We start from the raw sequence: 26,025 nt of genomic DNA on the forward strand, positions 1-26,025 counted from the left end.
AATGCCCGACAAACCACTAAAACAGGTTTTGTTCGAAGAATGCGCGTATAAATATTTAAAATATGTACGAATACTTCGCGTGTGGCTGGTTGACTCATACGTTTTAATTTCACTTCCATTCTTCTTTTGGTTTTCTGTTTTGTATCTATAGGTTTATGACCAGCAATATGTAATAATGTAAAATAAGCTGCGAAAACTCCGCGTTACATCCCGTACTGCGTGTGATGCAGCTAAGAACTGCACAGAAAAAGACATTCCCTATCCTTGATCTCATTCATTGAACTCTTTACCTTTCATAAACTCCAACCACAATCAACGCCGTATATCTTTTTAAAAGATATTTCTTGTTACTCATATGCGTGCAATTTCTTCAGTTTATTAACAAAGAAAAGTGAACAATTTCAACACCATTTTGTCCAAAACTAAACTTGCAAATTCAAAGCCAAAACACAGTGCCTAATATAATAATAGGTCAATAACCATTGACCTTTAATGTGGTGAAATTATATCAATGTTATTAACTAAACATAAGGTACAAAAGCATCTTTCAAGCTGTTCAAGCAAAATTAGGGATATTTCAACGTTTATCCTTAACCCTTACAATGCGGGAACCGAATTTTTAAGGCCTTTGCAAACAGTTTGGATCCAGATGAGACGCCACAAAACGTGGCGTCTCATCAGGATCCAAACTGTTTGCTATTCTGATAGTATTCTTTGAAAAAAATCGAAGAAAATGCGAATTTTATAAATTCAGTAGACGACATTTTACCAGACGACAAATTTCCCAGCATGCAAAGGGTTAATAATGTAGCCATGGTTGCAGTCTATTGTGTCTAAAATGTTAAGCAAATGCCTCTCAGATCTCAGACATTCCTTAGCTTAAGGTGTGGAATCTGGCAAATGGAACAACTATAATAAACGGTAAACGTCCATAGCCTTTGTTGTGGTCTTTGTCGAAATGTCAAGAGAAACAGTGAAAGAGTCACAAAACTGGAAAGTCTGGGCCTTCCAGGCATCTAATTTTGCTGCCTTACCCGTGGCTGTCAGTGAAGATTTCTTTCCTGGTAGTAATAGGCAGCAAAAATGAAAACAGGATTGCAATTACGCAGAAAAGTATGGCCTTCCTGCTAGAACAAATCTTGAACGTAAAAGCCAATTAGAGTCCCCACCTTAACGTTCATTTACTGGGCCACAGGGTGAAACTGTCGCCAAAATAATCAGTTATTTTACCCAAGGTCTTGGCATTTAAATATTTTGTAGTAGTCTTACTGATTCCTGGTGAAAGGTCAAGGTCACTGTTGTGGGTTGAATTTCAAATAGAAGAATTAATGCCAAGGAGAAGTTAGGGGCACTGCTTTGTCTAGCATGAAAGGAATTTTAAATAGAAAACTTTATGCAAAAGAGATGTATGAGGCACTACCGTATTACCTTGTCTAGCATGGAAGGAATTTCAAATATTTCATAAATATTTCACATTGTGTTTGGTAATTATTGTGCAAACCTATCAGGTCCCAGGATATTGAAGGTAAAGGTCAATGATGATTGACCTATTATTATATTAGGCAGTGTGTTTTAGCTTAGAATGTGTAAGTTTACTTTTGGACGAAATGGTGTTGAAATTGTTCACTTTTCTTTCTTAATAAACTGGGGAAATTGCACACATATGTGTAAAAAATGTGTTCATGTACATCGAATTGAGGGGTAAAAGGGAACAATGTTGCTGATATATCCATGCTTTGAGTAGCAGCCATTGTTTTGACTATAATGGCAGTGGAATCTCAGGGATCAGGAAATTGTAAACGGTTACCTGTTGCTTGTTTATAAAGCTGAGATATACCAGAAATTATAATAGGCACTTGCTCTTGACAATAAATTAGTATAACACATTTCTTGATACCGATTTTCCCAATCTTAATCAATTTCCTTGGCAGAAATTCTGCATTTTATTGAAGACTGCCATATGTTTGCTGTGTGGGTGGGGGAATATTCATTAGATTGTTTTCAGGTTTTAAAATTGCTTTTTGTGCAAATTTCATGCAAAGGGAAAACAGGTGATTATAGTTTAATGAAGGGTTTATGTTTATGACTGTTACGGTAGATATTTGCTAGAAGATGCAGAATAACGGCCGTTAACCCTTGGCACCCACCTGACTTTTGAGATGACATTAAAGGAACCTACAATTTATACCACAGGACTGCATATGATTTTACATCACAAAGCCATTGATCAACAATTAATTGGTGTTTTGTAACCAAACTCAAATTTTACATGTATTTTATGATAATTACACATGTGTACCACAAATTATTTCCATAATTGTCTATGTCTATCTGCTTTTGAGTAATATCCCCTGAAAGTAACTTATACAAACAAGGCAGTTCAAGAGACCATTTTTTACCCCTGCAGAGATTTGTTAACCTTCAAATGATGACGATGATTTGGAGCAAAAGAGACTCACTCATGCCTTCTGCCCACAGTTGTTGGGCGCATGGCCAATTCACTGAAACACTCTCAATATGACATAAAACAACATTTTTCATCACTTTTTCAAAAACAAAATCCTGATATATAATATATGAATATATATGAATATTTTGTTTTTGTCAACCTGTTTGTTAAAAAGGTTGTTCTATGACATATTGATAGTGTTTCAATGAATTGGTCACGTGCCCAACACCTGTGCTTCTGCCAATCGGGACTCAGTGACCTCCCCACTATGGCCAAGTTTGATGAAAATCTTTCCTTCCTTAAAGAAGTCAACTCAAAAAACAGGCTCAAACTTTTGACCTTGAAGCATGGCCTTGACCTTGAAATACTGTGACACACCTTCTCAACCTTACAAATCACTCATCCATCAACAATGAATAAGTGTTTTGTAACCAAACTGGAGCTGTACATGCAACTAAACACTTCAAACATCCCAGACATGAAAGCACTGTGCTCTGCAATTCATTTCAAACAAGCAAATTTGTTGAATTGATATCCCCCGTCAATATGCTTCTGGACACAAAAGTGTTATATTTGACACTCAAAAAAGCTTTTTTTTCAAGATACAAAGGGCCATAACTCCGTTATTAACTGATGGTGTACAATGCCATTTGGCGTGCATCATCCTCTTATCCATATAATTATATACTCATACCAAGTTTCAATGAATCCGCCAAAGCACTTCCAAGATATGGCTCCAGACGGACGGAAAGACGGACAACGCCAAAACAATATCTCTCCGCTGATGGCCAGGGATAATTAGCCATATCATATGTATCTCAATACCCCACAGTATGTTCAAACCATTATCACAACCCAATAACCATACAAATGTTCATGCCCTCAAGGGGGCAATGGCCAGGTAAAAAAATGAACAGAAAATGCTTACACTAAGAGTAAACATTGTTTGATCTGTCTATCTGAAGCCTCTATTCAATGCCCTCTGAGTTTTTTTAGAGAATACTGTGCAATGAAACTTGTCCTATACCAAAAGTTCCTAAAATATAATTCTCAATCTCAAATCGATGTGCAATTAGTTGGTAGTCCAGTAGCTTTTTTTGAAGCTTGAAACAATTCATTGCAATTAAACATTGAATGAAAATGTAAATCAATGATCACAACGGTAAGTAAATTATCACTACAACAAGCAATTCGTTGAATAGATATCTCCCGCCATAACTAAAAAGTTTGTGACAGACTAATAAACTGACAGCCTAACTCTTTCAGTGCGGAAACCGAATTTGGAGGCCTGTGCACACAGTTTGAATCCAGATGAGACGCCACAGAACGTGGCGTCTCATCAGGATCCAAATTGTTTGCTATTCTGATAGTATTCTTTGAAAAAAAAAAGAAGAAAATGCTAATTTTAGAAATTTAGCAGACAACATTTTAGCAGACGACAAATTTTCCCAGCATGCAAAGGGATAATGAAAAACCATCACTAATCTCAGCCTTTGGTTGGGGATCATAATATAATTCATTAATTCAAGCCTAGGAAATGAATAATTCTGTCTCACAATGATACATACTGATTTGAAATTTTGTAAATTCAGTCATGTTGTTATTTTTTAATTATATATTATTTAATATAAAGAAAATATTAGATACAAATGACACAACATGTAAATGATCACTGGCTAGTTATATATCATTTAGATGGGCAACTGGAATTCTACAGATATATAGCAAAAGTTAGTTTCTATCCCTGTTAGGGTAATAAAGTTCTATCCAATCTACAAGCCATGCTGTTGATTGATGCTGGCACTCTGGTCCTGTCAGAAAGCCTGTCAATTTAGGGGATTTTTGTGTGATTACCTGTCAATTTAATGGCACAAAAACAGGCAAATGTTGTCAATTAAGATAAGTCTATCTATGCTTGAATCTGAAAGTTATAGGTCCATGCAGGGATAATGGGACAGCTTTGATAGATAAAACTCATTTAACCATGGCTGAAAATATAGACTTATTCTAAAAGAAAAATTCAAAGGGTATACTTTTCTCATCATTTCAGTTAAATAAACACATTTATACAACAACAGAAATTCAATGGGTCAGATACACAACATTTCCTTCAGTGACCTAATGCAGGGAACAAGTAACACAATCTTCGGTGAAAAACCGTTGCCATACATAAAATTTCATATAATTTTTCAAAATCAAAGGTATTTCCTGGTTGTAAAAATCCAAAAAATCCTACTCACCCAATTATAAAGACTAGTGATTGCAAATGAGTGATTGCAAATCTGGATACGAGTGCCTGTTTTCCTACATGTATCAGTTAACAATAATTGTTCTTAACCCTTTCACCCATAAGAAGCAAAGTGAAAATGACTTTTGTGAAAATGGCTATTGCAAATTACATAAAACCAGAACAGCCTGCAAGTAACTCGCAGTCTATTCAGGTTTTATGCTGTTTGCTGTTCATCAGTATCTAAGGGTTGGAGATGAAGCCTTAACAACTTGAATCTAGTAAGAAAGGTCTTAAATTTTTATGGGACTATAAATGCGCGAAAATACATATCTAAGTGGTAAAGGGTTTAAAGCAGCTTTGTCCATTTGCTTTTTTGAAAAATAAAGTTAACAAGTTGCCATTGGTCTGAAAATATACTCACCTCACATTGTCGCCTTTTACATGTACCTCTGGGTAATTAAAACTTCTGGATTGGTTGTTACATGTTCCTGAGACTGGAGTTATAAATAGATACTCCTGTATTGGTTGGTAAAACCTCTTTTCTATAACAGAATTTCTATGCAAAATTTCTGGGGGGGGGGGAGTGGGTTTTTTTTAGAACGAAGACAAAGCCAATGTAAAATATGATGTGCAAAATTTACAGGGGGTTTTAATAGTTTGTTTTATAAGAACGAAGATAAAGGCGATGTGAAATATGATGTTTTCTATGGTTACTATTGCCTTTTTTAATTTTACACATGGAAAATGCACTTGCCTGGTAAGTTTTTTTTACTAAATTGGAAAATTAGTGTTTTTGATTTTTTTGCTATTACAAATACTTTTAAATTGAGAATAAAAGTGATTTTAATATTATATTTGCTAAATTTCAACTTCTAGAGCTGGAATTTGAGATTAATTAAATATTGAGACTTATTTATTATTATTATTTTCCAATCTTCAATAGGAAATTTTAAGGTCCTATTTGGAGAAAAAAAATTCCATTGGGAATAGCTCCACCTGAATTGAACAAACAACAAGAGCTGTGTTTGTGAAACACAATGCCCCCTACTGCGCCGCTTTGAAGCCATATATTTGACATTTGACCTTGAAGGATGAACTTGACCTTTCACCACTCAAAATGTGCAGCTTCATGAGATACACCAGTGCATGCCAAATATCAAGTTGCTATCTTCAATATTGCAAAAGTTAATGACCAAGGTTAAACTTTAGTGACAGACATACACAATGACAGACAGACAGACAGGCCAAAAACAATATATTCCTGATCATTGGATCCGGAGGCATAAAAAACCCACAGAAGCTCGGGCATTATACACCCATGTTTTGTGTTTTTCAATGTTTTGTTATTCCACTGTGTAATGTAAAAGCAGATAAGATTTCCATTCAATCATTTAACTTTCCCTAACATGCATCAATGACTAAAGGTAGACAGGCAAGTTATTATCGTCATGACAGTGGCTTCATAAACACAAACAAGGCACTGATTAATTTAAAGGCATGCTCCGAAGATAATTAATTTTCTGACAAGCATATTCATCATCTTCTTGATCATTATCCCTTTATCAGGAAATGAAAGCACGATTTTCGTGTCACACAGAGTCTCCCTTTATACTTTACCATGTTACTAGAGTGCACTACTAAAATATGATAATTACTTAGTAATTAATTTTCCCTATTATTTGTAATTAATTTTTTAAAGTATCAGCCTTGAGTCGTGTATATTAAAGTAAACAGTATTGTGACATACCATTGGTTAAGGCCCGATAAGGGATAGAAACATTTCATATATCAATGGTTGACAACCATCATTCTTTAAACAGGCCTTGTAGAAGTTGTACAGAGGAAATATGAGTTTTCTCAGAAAAACAACAGCTTAACCACAAGTTTAAGAGGCAAATTCACTTAACTGGACCTTGCAAATGTCTTTCCCAGCTGGTTTAAATGTGAAGTTAACCCAGGAATACTTTTTGGACACAGCTTCACACACAAATTGTTTCCAAATGCTTTATCATTTCCAGAACAATGTTATCTATGGGGTGTCTGGTAAACTAATCATATCCATTATAGTTACTGGGACACTCTGCAAAGCAATTAACCCTTTGCATGCTGGGAAATTTGTCGTCTGCTAAAATGTTGTCTGCTGAATTTCTAAAATTAGCATTTTCTTCAATTTTTTTCAAAGAATACTATCAGAATAGCAAACAGTTTGGATCCTGATGAGACGCCATGTTTTGTGGCGTCTCATCTGGATCCAAACTGTTTGCAAAGGCCTTCAAAAATCGGTTCCAGCACTGAAAGAGATAATTATGATGAGACATCTGCTAAGATCTCAGGAACAATTCAGCTAAAATGCAGAAGGTTCTTCAAGCAGGAATATTTATATACACAAGATGACTTAGAAAAGAAAATTGATTCGGTCTACTTTGTTCCAATAACCAAGCATACTGAAAAGTATACATTTCAGCATATTTTTTTTGGTTCAAAATCAGTTCCAGTTTTCCGCCCCATTCCCAATGGAAACAAGTTGCTATGTCTAATATTAACAAGAGGGCCTGAAAGGCCCAAAGTCGCTCACCTGAGATAAACAGAAATGACCTGTTCTTTGCAGCCCAAAATATCAATGGAACAAATGTTCTAACCAAGTTTCATGAAGAATGAACAACAAATGGCCCCTTGGCGGCCATGTTTTTTTAACAGACCTGAACCATTTTTTAACTCTTCCAAGATATGTCCAAATGTCATTAAGATTGGGCAAAAAATGTGTCTACTAGACTGTTCACATGTTTTCACTATATACATATAAAGAAAACTGCCCCATTCCCTGGCGGCCATGTTTTTTCACTGATCACGACCATTTTCAAACTCGTCCGAGACATCCACATAACTAATGTTTTGACAAAACTTTATGGTGATTAGGCAAAAAATGTGACTTTGTTCATAAGCTTTTTAACCATACAAGGGCTGTTTGTAAAACATGCATGCCCCCCATATGGGCTGTTCGTTGTAGTGGCAGCCATTGTGTGAATACGATTTTTGTCACTGTGACCTTGACCTTTGACCTAGTGACCTGAAAATCAATAGGGGTCATCTGTGAGTCACGATCAATGTACCTATGAAGTGTCATGATCCTAGGCAAAAGCGTTCTTGAGTTATCATCCGAAAATCATTTTACAATTTCGGGTCACTGTGACCTTGACCTTTGACCTTGTGACCTCAAAATCAATAGGGGTCATCTGCGAGTCATGATTAATCTACCTATGAAGTTTCATGATCCTAGGCGTATGCGTTCTTTAGTTATCATCCTAAAACCATTTTACTATTTCGGGTCACTGCGACCTTGACCTTTGACCTAGTGACCTCAAAATCAATAGGGGTCTTCTGCGAGTCATGATCAATCTACCCATGAAGTTTCATGATCCTAGGCGTATGCGTGCTTGAGTTATCATCCGGAAACCATTTTACTATTTCGGGTCACCGTGACCTTGACCTTTGACCTAGTGACCTCAAAATCAATAGGGGTCATCTGCAAGTCATGATCAACCTACCCATGAAGTTTCATGATCCTAGGCGTATGCGTTCTTGAGTTATCATCCAAAAACCATTTTACTATTTCGGATCACTGTGACCTTGACCTTTGACCTAGTGACCTCAAAATCTATAGGGGTCATCTGCAAGTCATGATCAATGTACCTATGAAGTTTCATGATCCTTGGCCCAAGCATTCTTGAGTTATCATCTGACAACCACCTGGTGGACGGACCGACAGACCGACCGACAGAAAGACCGACAGACAGACCGACATGAGCAAAGCAATATACCCCCTCTTCTTCGAAGGGGGGCATAAAAAGGATACCTTTTTTATCGTCCGTCTGTCTGTCTGTCTTTCCGTCACACTTTGAGTTTAGGTTTCGAAAAATGCTCATACTTCTATGTCGCTTCAGATGTAACCTTCATATTTGGTATGCATGTTTAGGTTTCAAAAAATGCTCAAAACATGTGTATATGGACAAGGCCTTTCCATACGCATGAAAATTTTAACCCCTTTGACCTTAACCATGAACTTAGGGTCCGCGTTAAGGTTTTCGAAATCTGCGTTTAGGTTTCAAAAAATGCATGTGTATATGGACAAGGCCTTTCCATATGCACACAATTTTGGACTCCTATGACCTTGACCTTAGGGTCCGCGTTTAGGTTTCTAAATCTGCGTTTTGGTTTTGAAAAATGCTCATAACTTCTATGTCGCTTCAGATGTAACCTTCATATATTTGGTACGCATGTTTAGGTTTTAAAAAATGCTCAAAACTTCTATCTAAGCCTTTTTCGGGGGCATATGTCATCCTATGGAGACAGCTTTTGTTGATTTATATGAATTAAGTGCTACATAATTATATCGCTGGAGATTTAACTCAATAAACTCATTGGAAACGTTTGGCATCAGTTTTTGGGAATGAATTTTGGGTAAACAAGGGCTGTTTGTAAAACATGCATGCCCCCCATATGGACTGTCAGTTGTAGTGGCAGCCATTGTGTGAATACGTTTTTTGTCACTGTGACCTTGACCTTTGACCTAGTGACCTGAAAATCAATAGGGGTCATCTGCCAGTCATGATCAATGTACCTATGAAGTTTCATGATCCTAGGCCTAATTATTCTTGAGTTATCATCCGGAAACCATTTTACTGTTTTGAGTCACTGTGACCTTGACCTTTGACCTACATATGTAGTGACCTGCAGGGCCCAACATTAACCAAAAAACTAACTTGCCCTGCCAGGCAAGTACTTAGAAAATCTACTTGCCCTGGACGTAAAGTCACTTGCCCAAACATTAAATATCACATTAACTGTAAACCTCATATTTTTTAATAAAGAACAAAATGATACACCACAAAACCTTTTTTATTTTTGCACATTTAACAAAATGATAAGATTACAGCAATTAAAGTCTAAATTTAATGCTCTTTGTTCTTTTTTGCACTTGCCTAGGCGGACAACTAGATTATAAAATAACTTGCCCGGACCGAACATTTACTTGCCAGGGGCAATAGGACAACTGTTAATGTTGAGCCCTGACATGAAAATTAATAGGGGTCATCTGCCAGTCATGATCAATGTACCTATGAAGTTTCATGATCCTAGGCGTAAGCATTCTTGAGTAATCATCCGGGAACCATTTTACTATTTCGAGTCACTGTGACGTTGACCTTTGACCTCATGACCTGAAAATCAATAGGGGTCATCTGCCAGTCAAGATTAATGTACCCATGAAGTTTCAGGATCCTAGGCCTAAGCATTCTTGAGTTATCATCCGCAAACCATTTTACTATTTCGGGTCACTGTGACCTTGACCTTTGACCTGAAAATCAATAGGGGTCATCTTACAGTCATGATCAATGTACCTATGAAGTTTCATGATCCTAGGCCTAAGCGTTCTTGAGTTATCATCCGGAAATCATCTGGTTGATGGACCGACCAACCGACGGACCCACATGTGCAAAACAATATACCTCCTTTTCTTCAAAGGGGGACATAAAAATTACAAGGGCTGTTTGTAAAACATGCATGCCCCCCATATGGGCTGTCCGTTGTACTGGCAGCCATTGTGTGAATACGACTTTTGTCACTGTGACCTTGACCTTTGACCTAGTGACCTGAAAATCAATAGGGGTCATCTGCAAGTCACGATCAATGTACCTATGAAGTGTCATGATCCTAGGCAAAAGCGTTCTTGAGTTATCATCCGAAAATCATTTTACTATTTCGGGTCACCGTGACCTTGACCATTGACCTTGTGACCTCAAAATCAATAGGGGTTATCTGCGAGTCATGATCAATCTACCTATATAGTTTCATGATCCTAGGCATATGCGTTCTTGAGTTATCATCCGAAAATCATTTTACTATTTCGGGTCACCTTGACCTTTGACCTAGTGACCTAAAAATAAATAGGGGTCATCTGCGAGTCATGATCAATCTACCTATAAAGTTTCATGATCCTAGGCATATGCGTTCTTGAATTATCATCCGAAAATCATTTTACTATTTCGGGTCACCGTGACATTGACCTTTGACCTAGTGACCTCACAATCAATAGGGGTCATCTGTGAGTCATGATTAATCTACCCATGAAGTTTCATGATCCTAGGCGTATGCGTTCTTGAGTTATCATCTGGAAACCATTTTACTATTTCGGGTCGCCGTGACCTTGACCTTTGACCTAGTGACCTCAAAATCAATAGGGGTCATCTGCGAGTCATGATCAATCTACCCATGAAGTTTCATGATCCTAGGCGTATGCGTTCTTGAGTTATCATCCGGAAACCATTTTACTATTTCGGGTCACAGTGACCTTGACCTTTGACCTAGTGACCTCAAAATCATTAGGGGTCATCTGCAAGTCATGATCTATGTACCTATGAAGTTTCATTATCCTAGGCCCAAGTGTTCTTGAGTTATCGTCTGACAACCACCTGGTGGACGGACCGACCGACCGACCGACATGAGCAAAGCAATATACCCCCTCTTCTTCGAAGGGGGGCATAAAAAATGTAACTTTGTACAATAGGGAAACAGCCTGTAACAGGTTGTAATTTTGGGCAAAACAAATCACTGCATCCACACACTGTTGTTGACTGGTAACATCATAACAACACTAACAGAAACAATGCAAACAATGCCCACAAAAAAAGAAAAGCATTCTCATTACCAACTGAATCACTGACAAAAACTATGCAAAGCATCTTTTGTATACTTATTAGTTAATAGAAACCAGAAGGTCTTACCTAGTACTGAGTTTGATTACAGTTAATTTGTTTTTGTTTTCAACTATGCTGCATCTCATCATTTGTATGATTAATAACCCATTTATGCCTTGCATCTAGAAAAAAGGCCTTGGCAAACAGCGTAGACCCAGATGAGACGCCGCATGATGCGGCGTCTCATCAGGGTCTGCACTGTTTGCTTAAAGGAATTTCTGTAAGATATATTCTAAATATAGAAATAAATATAGACATCCCTAATTTTGGAAATAAATTTATCCAATTTAGAAGGATGGGAGAGTCCAATGGGCTTAAATGGGTTAATGTCATATGGTGGGAGTAATTTTAAGCCGTAAGCAGTGTTCATGCCTGGTAACAATAAAGCATGATCACTACAACATCTTTATGTTAAAGTAGTAAGGTGGACGAGACTGCAAACAGCTGCTATTATGCTACTATGTTGTGAAAATCAACAGACTTTGTGTTTCAACTATATACTTAGTTGTATGTTTTTTGTCTTAAAAAACATTTTCAACCAGCTTTGTAAAAACAGGCTTAATGCATGTGCCTAAAGTGTCGTTTCAGATTAGCCTATGAAGTCCACACTTCAGTCTAATCAGGGACGGTACTTTTTGCTTGAACAGGATTTTTCGTTCACTATACAAAAATTCAGTCTCGGATGGAACTGCTGTCCCTTATTAGCCTGTAAGGACTGCACAGGCTAATCAGGCATGATACTTTAGGCATGTGCATTAAGCCCTGTTTTCCAAGAGTGTGGCTCATTTTATATAAAAACAAGTGCTGTGTTTGTGAAACACAATGCCCCCTACTGCGCTTTGAAGCCATATATTTGACTTTTTACCTTGAAGGATGACCTTGACCTTGATCTTTCACCACTCAAAATGTGCAGCTCCATGAGATACACATGCATGCCAAATATAAAGTTGCTATCTTCAATATTGCACAAGTTATGACCAAGGTTAAAGTTTTGGGACACACACATACAATGACAGTCAGGCCAAAAACAATATACCCCCGATCATTAGATCCTGGGGGGGGGGGGCATAAAAACAAGAACCAAACCCCTGTAAATGTCCTTTAATGATTTAATCAATTCATAACCTTGACATGGTTTTGCCAAAATTTTGGTTATAATAATTACATCATGGCTAAATACCAGAGTGCAATGTGTAAGGTCAAAAAGCATTAAATGTTCATCAGAAGCATTCCTGCTAGGTCACAATGCAGGAAATCAACAGCTTAACTGAAGTGGGTACACACAAGAGCGCCATCTGTAAATGATTACACTTATTACACTCTCCGTTGTTCTTCTTCAAGTGTGCCAGTTAACTGAGGACGTAATTAACGAAAGCAATTACTAAATTAATGATAATTTTTTATAATCAGTTACCTGTGTACCTTAATAAACAAATTGGCAGGCTCTTTGCTTCTGGTATTTAGTGCATTTATGCCACTCGCAGATTATTATTTTATCAAAGGAAAATAATTTTCATACATTAGTTAACATTAGAATGATGTACATAAAATTAGTGTTTTTTGCTTTGTAATCTATTTTCTACACCTTGAATGATAAATTACAACACAACAATATTTAGCAGTTTATTGAATTTTCATTCAGTTACTAAACACTTTAATATTGATATTCCTTTTGAATAATAAGAGTAAAATGTGAATTTTAAAATCAAACATACATCACAGAGGTTTTTTTTAAACATTTTGGGACAGGACAGGCTCTTAAATATGGTTATTTTGCTTAAAATACGCTATAAATGAGAACAAAATTGTGTCATTTTCCCCATTTAATATTTAAAAAGAGCTGCAGGATACAGAAATAAATCAGCATGTGGAATAACAAGAGGGCCAAGACGGCTCTAGTTCGCTCACCTGAGAGGCATCGGTTCATTCAATCTTTACCAAACGTCAAACTTGACCTAGATATTGTCCAGACAAACATTCTGGTCAAGTTTCATCATTATTGAACCTAAACTCTGGGGTATGGAGTGTTTTTGTAAGATTTGACCTGGTGACCTATATTTTGAGTTGACCCCCCTTACCAAACATCAAACTTTGCTTACAAAAATAAATATTATGACCAAGATTCATAAAATCTGAAACAAAATTGTGATCTCTAGAGTGTTTACAAGGATTTTGAATAATATAATGAAAAATTGGACAATCTAAGGGCAATAATTATGGCATTTATTATGTGATTTTGCTCATTATCAAACTTAACTGAGATCTTTCAGCAACTTTGATAAAGAATGCTTGATAAATGTGAATGCTAGAGTGTTTACAAACCAAATGTGGACGGATGGATGTCAGACAAAGACCAATTCTTAAACCTCTCCTGAGCAATCAGGTTAGCTAAAAAGTGTGTTTCACGGATCTGAGCCATTTTCCAACTTGTCCAAGAAATCAATAAAACCAATGTATTGACTAAGTTTCATGATGATTAGGCAAAAAATGTGACTTTGATAGTGTTCGATCACAAGGTTTCTCTCTAGTCACATAAGGAAAACTGCCCCACCCACCCCTGGCGGCCATGTTTTTTGACCGATGGGGAACATTTGCAAACTCATCTCAGATATATATAAAACCAATCTTTTCACCAAGTTTCATGATGATTGGGCAAAGACTGTGACTTCTATAGTGTTCACAAGCTTTTTTTACTATATAAATATAAGGAAACTGCCCCCAGGGCCCCGTCAGCCATGTTATTCAACTGACCAGAACCATTTTCAAACTAAACTCTTGTATCAAGGAAACAAATTGTTTTACCAAATTTCATGAAAATTGGGCCAACAATGTGACTTCTAGAGCGTTCACATGTTTTCACTATATACATATAGAGAAAAATGCCCCGCCCACTGGCGGCCATGTTTTTTCACCGATCTGGACCATTTTCACACTCGTCAAAGATATCAATAAAGCCAATGTTTTGACCAAATTTCATGATGATTGGGCAAAAATTGTGACTTCTAGAGTGTTTACAAGGTTTCTCTAAAGCCAAATAAGGAAAACTGCCCCGCCCACTGGCGGCCATGTTTTCAATGGACCGGAACCACTTTTGAACTCAACCAACATATTATTAAGACAAACATTTCGACAAAGTTACATGAAGATTGGGCATGAAATGTGACTTCTACAGTGTTTACAAGGTTTTTCTTTTTTTTGACCTCGTGACCTAGTTTTTGACCCAGCATGACCCAGTTTCAAACTCGATCGAGATATCATTGGGACAAATGTTCTGACCAAGTTTCATGAAGATCGGACAAAAATTGTGGACAGAAGGACGGACGGGCAGACGACGGACAAAGACTGGTCACAAAAGCTCACCTGAGCAATCAGGTGAGCTAATAAAAAAATGGGGAATTTTAATATGGTATTTAAGGCAGTACATTTGGACAAATCTTTACTTTTAAAGATCAGAAATGAGGCATATTTTTTTATCTTTATTTGGTATTTTAAAAACATCTTATACAGACAAAATAGTGTAACACGTTAACAAAAAAGCATTAACTACATTTCCAAACATTAAGGCAATTAAATTATACCAAATCTGTAATTATTGGTAAGCTATATGTTCTGTAAATTTTACACAAATCACGTTCATTTCCAAGTTCCAAAAATTTAAAAATTCATGTTGATCTATAAAACAGGCACAAATTTCCATTATGTTATGATGGTACTTTCTGTTTTCTGATAGTCTTATTTATCATGTTGCTAATGCACTATTGATTGCAAACAGGTATCCAGTAAATGTTGCACAGTTTAATGCACAGAAGGCAGACAGAAGATGACCAGATTAATCATGTTAACACTATGGTTAAAGCATGTTCACTACACTTTGAAAACATGGAGTCCATGACTGTTGTTCTTTAACACGAAAAACCCATGTGTTCCCTGATAATTGCACATTCAATCGGACTAACCCCTTCTGCATTCACATAAAAATCATGCAATACATATCCTAAAATTCACTATATGACGTCACATACACAGTAGTGCTGCAACAATACGCCCAAAACCGTATTGCAATATATTGTCAGTTCAAAAACCCGCATTGCAATATATCGCAATATATTGCTAACTTGTACCAAAATTATAACTTGCCAATTACCCGATAATCCCGTATATTCCAGTGTTAAAGCAAATTCTGGTATATATTCACTATAAATGTGTTCAAGAATAACAAGAAACACAAACATTTGCAAAAAAATTTAAGAATCAAATACATTTTGGCATTTGTTACTATTTAAAGATGTGATGAAATAACGTCCAACCGCGGCGTTTTTTTCCACTGAACACGCGTAATTCACCTGGCGTGATGTTCCCGTTTTTATACAACACAAAATACACCCATTCTTTCCATGCGACGTTCTACATGTCTGTATCATTTTTGCGCGCTTTTTATTGAGACAAAGGATAAAGCACTTGTTATTTGATGCTAGAATTTTTTATTGTTCGATTAGCATTAAAATTTGGAAGCGTATTTCCGAAATTCGGATAACAAATTTAATAATGCTCAATTCAGAATCGAACGAAACATTTATAGCTGTGCGCAATTAATTCAACGATAATCTGTTAAAAGCATCGAACGAATGCTCCGATGTAACAACGCTACTCCGTATAATACACTTTCAGAATGCTAATTTTACGAAAAAAAATATTTACACTGCTTTGTTTTGTTTACCTTGTTATCATTATTTCGGATGGCTTTTCTGGACGAAATGTGAATGATTTTTTGTAAAATTTTCGTACCGGTATGATGAAAATCGTATCGCAATACAATATGCGGATTGCGTATTGCGATATATACCGATATACCGGTATATTGTTGCAGCACTAATACACAGTACACCTGTGTGTTACCTTCCAAAAATGGCAATTGATTGTTAAATTGATTTTTAATTCATAAGCACATTTATTGTTAATATTTTCAAGAATTGTGTCATCAAATGATTGTGATTCTGTAAAGTTTGGTTTTTTTTTACTTAGAATAGCCTTGAACAAATTGCATGCTGGGAAATTTGTCGTCTGCTAAAATGTTGTCTGCTAAATTTCTAAAATTAGCATTTACTTCATTTTTTTTTCAAAGAATACTATCAGAATAGCAAACAGTTTGGATCCTGATGAGACGCCACGTTCTGTGGCGTCTCATCTGGATCCAAACTGTTTGCACAGGCCTTCAAAATTCGGTTCCCGCACTGAAAGGGTTAGAACGGGTTTTTAGCCGCAGCCATTTTGGAAGAAAATTATTCACTTTATGTACATGTGGTGTTTTGTAAAAAACGATTTATTGACTGTGAATGGCCATTTCACACCAGAGGGGTGAAAGAATTGATGACTGCAGCACAATGTCAGTATTGATTGTAACAAGAGCTGTCAGAGGACAGCGCGCTCAACTATTCGAGTGCTTGACAAATAAAAATAAAAATTGAGGGGGAAGGAGGGGATTTCTGGGGGGGGGGGGGGGGCATGGGGGATGGTTTGGGTGGAGTGCATTGTGGTTTGTCAGGTAAGTGTTGTTTTGTCAAAGTATGAATCAAATGTGATCATCAATAAAGAAGTTATGGTAATTTAAGCAAAATGTTCAAGTATAAAAGGGGCCATAATTCTGTCAAAATGCTTGATACAGTTGTCTGCTCTTTTTTGTAGTTAGGGATCATGTTGGTTAAAAAATTATGCAAAATATGAAAGCAATAAATATGTCAAAGGACATAGAAAATATATGACAGGGGTGGCGAAATCAAATGTCCGAGTTGCCCGAGTCGTACATTTGCTAGTCTGGGCAACCGACTTTTTTCGATTAAATTGTCCGTGGACAACAAGTTTTTTAAAAGTCGCGTCCAGGTATACAAAAATACATTGTATTAAAGCCGTAATTAATTTTTACAAAACCGGATGTGGACACGCGATTACATTGTCAGTGCTATTTGCAAAGCAATCAAGCTAAATACGTGCACTTTCCTGTGCAGTGATCTCCCTTATTCTATAAGAGACCGGGAGCATGCCGCATTTTCAACATTCGGCCCGACTGTTAGACAGTGTACAGACTAGTTTCTTTATTTTTACGATCAGACGGAAATAAAAAGTATCAATCTAAGATAATCAAAACACAGACGACTTTAATGGTAAAGATGAAACTTTTTTTTTAATCTTCAACAACGGAGCAGAAACCCGAAGCTTTGAGCAGCCCACCTCCCAAAAACTAAGAAAGATTATGATAAAAAATATGATCTAAGTAAACGCACCAGAACTTTTCAAGAAACTTGGCTAACAGATTTTCAATGGTTACCAGTTTATATAATCAAATTGCTACCAGTAGCGGAGCCTCAGTCTGATGAGGTCCACATATTGGACTAGTTTAATTTGTTAAGATTACAATTGACTTATGTTCAGCACATGTTTTAATAACACTAGCTTCGCAAGATTTAAAGATTGAGAAAGTCTTTATATTGTTTATAATATACTGCTATAATGAATGTACCATTGAAATACAATTATAAACAAAACAAGCAAATCGTACTCATTTTGATATATTCCACATTATTTAACATTAATCAATTAATGCGTTTATACTTTATATAAACATTAAAGGACAAGTGTAGTTCAGCAACGGGCAAGTTAAAGTTCCTAAATGGTTGTCCGTGGACAAGTATAGTTTTTTTAGATTTCGCCACCCCTGTATGAGGTGGTACGCAAACTTTAACATAGATTTATCAATAATATGCATATTTTAAGTATATAAGGGGCCATAATTCTGTCAAAATGCTTGATACAGTTGTCTGCCCTTGTCAGGGTTTTTCCTGCCTACTTTGGGAAAAGGAGTCTGACCAAATTGGGGATTTTTTTTATCGACAAAATTGCCCATTTTGGGAATTTTTGTTTAGTGAAATGGCTCATTTTGCGGAAAAAAAATTGAATTAATCATGCTTAAATAAGTCTGTGGTTTAACAATTTTCTTTATATAAACACATGCAAAACAAACACTGCACAAACACAAGTTACAGCAACATTTTTCTCTGCTTTCTATTTTTAAAAGCATCACAAAGCTCCTCCAATGTTTTGTCACTCAGGTCTAGACCTTCAATGCAGGTAAGCATCATATAACATAGTTTGGTTTGAGTGAATGTGCTGCGTAATGGGGAGCACAGTAGGTTCATGGTGCTGAATCCTCGCACTACCACAGCAGTGCTAGTTTGTATTATGCACATCAGCTGGACGAGTTGGAACATTCTGGGGAAGCATGCCTGCAGAGCCTCGTCACCAGCAAATGTTGCCAGAAGTTTCCCTGGTGTAGTGGCCTTTCCACTGAGTCTACACAAGACACTACATTTTGCTGCGTATCGTACGAGCCTGTCTGTTCAGGGTTACTCGCGGCAGTAATTTCGGAAGAATCTGAGCGTTTCGAAAGCATCGATGATATCGTTACACATCCTTTAGCGTCTATTTTTCGTGGTTTTTTAATGTAATATTTACTATTGTGCGAAGCCATGATTGAAAATAAGCATCTACAGATATGGTTTAGAATGTGTATTGTGCGGCTCTATATACTCGTATATAATGCAGAACAGTTCGAACGTCATCGCTGAGAGTGAATGCATCAGGCAAATAAACCAAAAAATCTGTGTCACTAAAGGCTTTATTACATCACGAATGAAGGGAAGTCACTCTTTCGATATAAATTATGTTTACTTTTTACGATTTTGGAAGATATCATTTTTTGGAATTGGGAAAAATGCAATCAAAATTCGATTGGGAACGGGTCCGTTTGCTTTGGGAATGACTCCGTTTCCCGGAGGCGCAGACAGTGCTGAAAAACCCCTGCTTGTTTATAGATTGGAGTCATGTTGGTTAAGAAGTATGCAAAATATAAAAGCAATATGTCAAAAGACATAGGAAATATTTGGGGTAGTACGCAAACTTTAAACATGTGCACGCGAATGCTAACGGGAACGCCAACGCCAGGGCGAGCAGGATAGCTCCACTATATTTATTTCATATATATTAGTCGAGCTAAAAATCAGCTTTTTTCAAAAAGCTACTCGCCCGGACAGAGTACTGATTTTTTATCCAATCGCCTGTAATAATTAAGTCAGCAACAGTTTAATATTTCCATCCCTGTAAATATTACCAAAATGTAACTAAAAAGTGTAATACTTTACCATGATATTCACATCTGGCATATCCTCTCACAATATGCTTAAATTCCCTCTCTTTGTCAGGATCGTGCACTTTAATAAGGATGTATTTAAATCTCCCGTTTTTATCGATATCCACATCAGGCACTGCTTTCAATTTGGGATTTTTGGAAGCCCCTGAAGACTGTACCTCTGCCTGGGAAGCTGCCATGGTTGTAAAAAGCTTTCTCCCTGAAAGGGCAAAGGAAAACAAATAGGAGTCGCGTTCTGAGAAAACTGGGCTTAATGCATGTGCTAAAAGTGTCGTCCCAGATAAGCCTGTGCATTCTGCACAGGCTAATCAGGGATCACACTTTCCGCTTTTATGGTATTTTTTCGTTTGAATGAAGTCTATTCTTAGAAAAAATCAAAATCAGGGTACCACTCGGACTGCACAGGCTAATAAGGGACGACACTTTCGCACATGCATTATGCCCAGTTTTCTCAGAACACGACTCAAATAGCTAGTTTAATGATTATGTGACTGCAAATCATAACCATTGCTCCTGCTAGGATTTGAAAGCAGGGGGGCTTTTTTGTCAAAAGGGCACATTCGAGCGCGCGGGCGTTTCTGAAATGCTTCCTGTTGCATGTTAATTTATATGTTATTAATCATTGTTTGAATATATTATTCCCATTATTATTAAACCATTCAAATATAATGTCTATAATGAAAAATAAATTAATTACAATGTAATAAGAGATTTATTAATAATCATATGGTTTTGTTTTTTTTAAAGGGCAGGGGGGGGGCCAAAGAAAGGGCAGGGAGGAGGTTCAGGAGGGCAGGGCGAGGCGCCCTTCAATTTAGGCCTAGCCGGAGCACTGATAACAATTTATATTTGAATTCAGGGCGCAATTTGAGCGTACTCAAGGTACTCATGACCACAAAAAATGAACAAAAGTCAACTTCGATTATACAATACCCTTACTCAATTATAAATAGAATTCTACATTAAGATCGAAAAAACAACAATTCTAAGCAAGTGTTACAAGGCTAGTTGTCTGGTATTTACACTCAAGGACATGCAACTTTGCATTCATATACTATTAAAATAGAATACAGGTATATAATTGATGGGTGATTATTTTTAATAATAACATTATAAGCCAGGTTTTTTTTTCCTTCTTTGTGACCTGCAGAAAATCGGCCCTTTCCCCTCGGATTTTTTTTCCCCTCAGCTGGTAAATTTTCTCCTAGGTTCATTCCCCCCCCCCCCCAAAAAAAATTTTTTTTTTTTTTTAAACCTTTGAATAAATATATAAGTTGACCTGATCCAGTGTAGAAAATAGAACAATATTGCATAATTTAATTATCTGTTGCCTTGAATTTGTTTTAAAAACAGTAAAATATGTTAAATTGATTATTTAAGACTTTTTATCTTCCCCAAACTCTGGCGTTTCGCGCAATTTTTTCCCCTAAAATCCGGCGTTTCGCGGGAATTTATTTCCCTGAAAAAAGGCCAGGCCCTTTCCCCAAAATCAGATAAAAACCCCTGTTAAGCTTATTCAAATAACATATTCATCTCATATCTATTTAGATATTTTACTATAAAATTAACTAATTGATGAAATATAAATATTTTTTATATAATATCAGTTCTCTAGCTAGCCCTAAATTGAAGGGCGCCACGCCCTGCCCCTCCGAACCTCTGCCCTGCCCTTCCTAGGCCCCTTTGCCCTTTAAAAAATGATTTTTTATTTTTATTTTTTTACATAAAATTATGGTAATTAATAAATCTCTAATCACATTGTAATTAATTTATCCCTCATTGTAGACATTATATTTGAATGGTTTAATAATAATTGGAATAAAAGCTGCGCCATGAGCGCATGATACGCCCGTCGTTCGCCAATGAAGTAGTAAGGTAATAAATAACCCTTTGAATCATTTTTTTACTTCAGTTTATTTGTATTTGAATACATGGTTTATTTTATAAGTACATGAGCATGGAAATCACGAAATTTTGACGAACAAAGTCCCATAACTCTGGAACGACAATTCAGAATTCCGTCAAAAACGAAAGGGGATCAGGGTTTATCAATATTAAGATTGTGTTGAAATTTGAAAAAAATCCATCGAAGGATATTTGAGCTACAGTAGGACATTCAATGAAATCACAAAATTTTGACGAACAAAGTCCCATAACTCTGGAACGACAATTCAGAATTCCGTCAAAAACGAAAGGGGATCAGGGTTTATCAATATTAAGATTGTGTTAAAATTTGAAGAAAATCTGTCAAAGGATATTTGACATAGCGTACGACATTAACAGACGGACGGACGGACGGACGGACGGACGGACGGACGGACAGACGGACGCGGGGTATACCATAATACGTCCCGTCATAGACGGGCGTATAAAAATACATCGGGGGATATTTGAGCTACGGTAGGATACATGAACAACAATAACATTTAAGGTCACAGTGACCTTGACCTTAGAATGAATGACCTTGAAATGACCAGTGGTCATCTAAGTGTGCTTGCAAACCTTCATGTCAAGTTTGAAGACTCTATGTCCAAGCATACCAAAGTTATAACAATTTTAACATTTTAACATTTAAGGTCACAGTGACCTTGACCTTCAAATGAATGACATTGAAATGACCAGTGGTCATCTTCTAGTACTGGCCAATCTTTATTTCAAGTTTGAAGACTCTAGGTACAAGCATACCAAAGTTATAACATGAAATAAGAACTTTAACATTTTTACATTCAAGGTCACAGTGACCTTGACCTTCAAATGAATGACCTTGAAATGTCCAGTGGTTACTTACTAGTTCTGGCCAACCTTCATGTCAAGTTTCAAGACTCTAGGTCCAAGCATACCAAAGTTATAACATGAAATAAGAACTTTAACATTTTTACATTCAAGGTCACAGTGACCTTGACCTTCAAATGAATGACCTTGAAATGTCCAGTGGTTACTTACTAGTTCTGGCCAACCTTCATGTCAAGTTTCAAGACTCTAGGTCCAAGCATACCAAAGTTAGAACAACTTTAACATTTTTACATTCAAGGTCACAGTGACCTTGACCTTCAAATGAATGACCTTGAAATGTCCAGTGGTTACTTACTAGTTCTGGCCAACCTTCATGTCAAGTTTCAAGACTCTAGGTCCAAGCATACCAAAGTTATAACAACTTTAACATTTTTATATAGCTACAGTAGGACATTCAATGAAATCACGAAATTTTGACGAACAAAGTCCCATAACTCTGGAACGACAATTCAGAATTCCGTCAAAAACGAAAGGGGATCAGGGTTTATCAATATTAAGATTGTGTTAAAATTTGAAGAAAATCTGTCAAAGGATATTTGACGTAGCGTACGACATTAACAGACGGACGGACGGACGGACGCGGGGTATACCATAATACGTCCCGTAATAGACGGGCGTATAATAATATATTCTAACAATTATTACTAACATATAAATGAACATGCAGCAGCAACAGGAAGCATTCCAGAAACGCTAGCGCGCTCGAAAGTGCCCTTTTGACAAATAACTGCGCGTTAAAAGTGCTCTTTTGACAAAAACGCCCCCCTGCCCTTTTCACTGGAGCACTGAATATAATCAGGGGTTTATAATGAACCCTCATTTTCCAATGCTGGATTAATTTCTGAGCAAAAGTGATATTAGAAAGCAGCTAGCTAATGTCAATTCACTGATAGCCAAACAACCAAACATTTCTTTGCGAGTATTACATGTATCTTAATTGGTTAATAGCATTCTTTATTCAAAGCATTTAAACTGAACATTGCAAAAAAATATATCCTGAATTATAACTTTAAATTGTTCATTGCTACAAATAAATTTAAACTGATTTAAAATATCCACAAAAAGAAATTGAGGTTTGTACATATGTAACTGTTTTCTGACGTGTTTAAATACAGAAAACTTGTCTGCAGGGAAAATTGAAGTCAAGTCAGAGCTTAATCTGCCATTCGCCAAATAAGCCAACTGCTGAAATTACAAATAAGAAAATTTGGCGCAAGAAATTTCCATTTGTCTACCAGTTTTTCTGCAGAATCATCTGTCAAATATTTAAAATAAAACAAATTCAGACATAACGCTGTAAATTTGACTATAGAAAAGTGTGATCTGGCAGGAGCCAGGGGCTGCAAGGCCTTATGTTTACAAACCAATCTGACTATCATTTACAAAACACTGACACTGACTGCTAAATAATTTCCTGTATAAGTATTGTATTCCAAGATTCCAGAATGACACTACATACTAGATCCATACACAACAGTAGAATGCGGTAGTTATAATTATTTCTGAGAAAAATGGAATCAGAAAAAAAATCCAGTCAACTGTTGGTTTCCAATCAGCCAGGTTATTAAACACAGAGCAATTTTTACCATCACAAGCAATTTTTACCATCAGAAAAGAGATAATGAGAGACGTATTCCCTCTGAGGTTTTGTTCTGCTCACGCAGTGATTACCAATACAGCATTGATACCTTGCAGAAAACGTGTGTTCGTTATTTTTAGAGCGCCTGGTTGACACTGACAATTTCCAGGTGCAGCATTAAGGCTTGTCTTAAAAGCTTGCTACGTTTTTTTTCGTGATTGTCATTCAGTTACCGGTAAACGAGATGTATTAAATTAATGAGCACAAGAGACTAATTGATAATGTATCGATATAAGTACTTGCAGTATGCAGCAAGTGGAATGAAATCGTTAACGGCTTCCTAACCGCGTTCAATAACATCTGTCTCACTAAGCGCTTATTGGGAACAGCCAGCATTAAATTAACGGCTACACACAACCTTAATATGTTAGCAAGGGTATGATCAACGAAAAACGTATCAGTTAGCTTTTAGCTAGATTTAGATGTCTATGAAGAGCACATATCTTCGTTAAGTGAGCGCTTTACTGTGTACCATATAAATGTTCACCGTGACTATTTCATCACGACATTGTTCATTTACATTTGGATTTTGCTGCGTGTGTTTTTTAAGCAAAAAGGGGCCTTTTCACAGATTTTGGCATATTTTGAAGTTTGTCATTACATGCTTTATATTTATAAATTAAAACATTGAACTTCAAAAATCTCCAGTAAAAAAAGTGTAAAAATAAGAAAAGAAAAAAGTAACCCTCAACTGGGCTCGAACCACTGCATGACCCCTGGAGTCCTGGAGTAAAAAGTATTCCGATTAGACCACTCGGCCATCTGGGCTCATGCTATGAGGAGACGTATGTTTACTTTATATAAGCAGTCCTCGCAGTTTCACAAAATATAATGACAACAACAGAACTTTCTTAATTATTAATCGTTTCGCGTTGCAATTAACGCGTTATAATTTTCAGGTTTTCAAATCGTCGAAAGATGCATATACCGGTAATGGATATTTTAGACCATGGTAAATGTTCATTATTACAATTCCCTCACAATTTCCTCACAAGTATCATAACTAAATCGAACGATTGCGAATCTAAAACATTTTTTTTTAATTTTGGTCAATTTACCAAAACGTTAAAAGGCCCCTTTAACGTTTAATCTCTAAAATCCAACTGTACTCGATTATGTTAGAGCTTGCCAACAGCAGTTCTGTTTAAAAGGCAGTAAAAGGAAAACCTGCATAATCGTGTCATGCACTCATCCGTGTCTGTTTGTGTGTCTGTCTGTGTGTGTGTGCGTGTGTGTATTTCGAAGTTTATGAGGTCCTTTTACACCAGAGATTCCATTATGTGGTACTCGGCATAAGTCGAAAATTGTTTCCGAAATGAAGTAATTGTTTGTTTTTCCGGGACCAGTTTCGGTCTCGGCGAACAGCTGCATGACCCGGTTTTACGATTAAAGTCCGACTATAGTCAAATTTACCACTTCAATCTTGGCAAAGACCTATAGAATAGAATTCTATTGGTCTTTGATCTTTGTAAACAGTGTGTGCGATATCACATAGATAACGAAGATTCATCTTAATTCCTTGGTTTATTCCAAAAGTAATTTTCTGCGGATGAATTGAAACCCCCGATCAATTTGTCAGCGATTCAATGTTATTAAATGATAAATTGTCCCTTAAATGAGAATGTATAGCGTTGAATGCCAATCTGGAACATCCCTTATAAATTGTATCTATACTCATGGTAATGTGCGTGCGATATAGAAATGTCACCATGCGAACATTAAAACCGTAAGAGCTGAAAGGGTCCTATCAAAAGTAACGGTTGTTTTGACAATATAAAATATTGTACAGCGATTATTTTTTCTTTTTTTATTAATATTTGTAAACGATTATTTTATTTCGAAATATGTGTACAGCATACAATTTAATTTATAGAAAAGTCGAACAAATTCAATCATTTACATGCATCGCTTTGAACAATTGACAAGGATATAAATGTATGCATGTGTTAATCAAGCATCGAC

At 36.5% G+C, this 26,025-nt stretch overlaps 2 protein-coding genes and 1 long non-coding RNA gene across 5 annotated transcripts in view; 1 reads left to right on the forward strand and 2 right to left on the reverse strand.

Annotated features, from left to right (window-relative positions):
- LOC127840054 (14 kDa phosphohistidine phosphatase-like) overlaps positions 1-24,402 on the reverse strand; it is a 52,495-nt gene extending 28,093 nt beyond the window's left edge. Inside the window, exons 1-2 of one of the 3 annotated variants that reach the window (XM_052368444.1) lie at positions 24,303-24,402; positions 19,624-19,830 (exon numbers count right to left, since the gene is read on the reverse strand). In XM_052368444.1, the coding sequence (XP_052224404.1) occupies positions 19,624-19,830; positions 24,303-24,399 (304 nt within the window). In that variant the 5' untranslated portion in view covers positions 24,400-24,402. Of the gene's footprint in view, positions 1-19,623; positions 19,831-24,029 lie in introns of all 3 variants that reach the window. The other 2 variants (XM_052368446.1, XM_052368445.1) reach the window with 2 other exon arrangements.
- Positions 1-26,025, reverse strand: part of LOC127840048 (low-density lipoprotein receptor-related protein 4-like) — a 212,388-nt gene that overhangs the window by 106,805 nt on the left and 79,558 nt on the right. The window lies entirely within an intron of this gene.
- Positions 22,055-23,031, forward strand: LOC127840057 (uncharacterized). The gene is made up of 2 exons (XR_008030376.1): positions 22,055-22,304; positions 22,460-23,031. It is a non-coding gene; the product is annotated as an uncharacterized LOC127840057 (long non-coding RNA).

The sequence above is a fragment of the Dreissena polymorpha genome, chromosome 7 (genome assembly GCF_020536995.1).
Source record: "Dreissena polymorpha isolate Duluth1 chromosome 7, UMN_Dpol_1.0, whole genome shotgun sequence".
Taxonomy (NCBI): Eukaryota; Metazoa; Mollusca; class Bivalvia; order Myida; family Dreissenidae; genus Dreissena; species Dreissena polymorpha.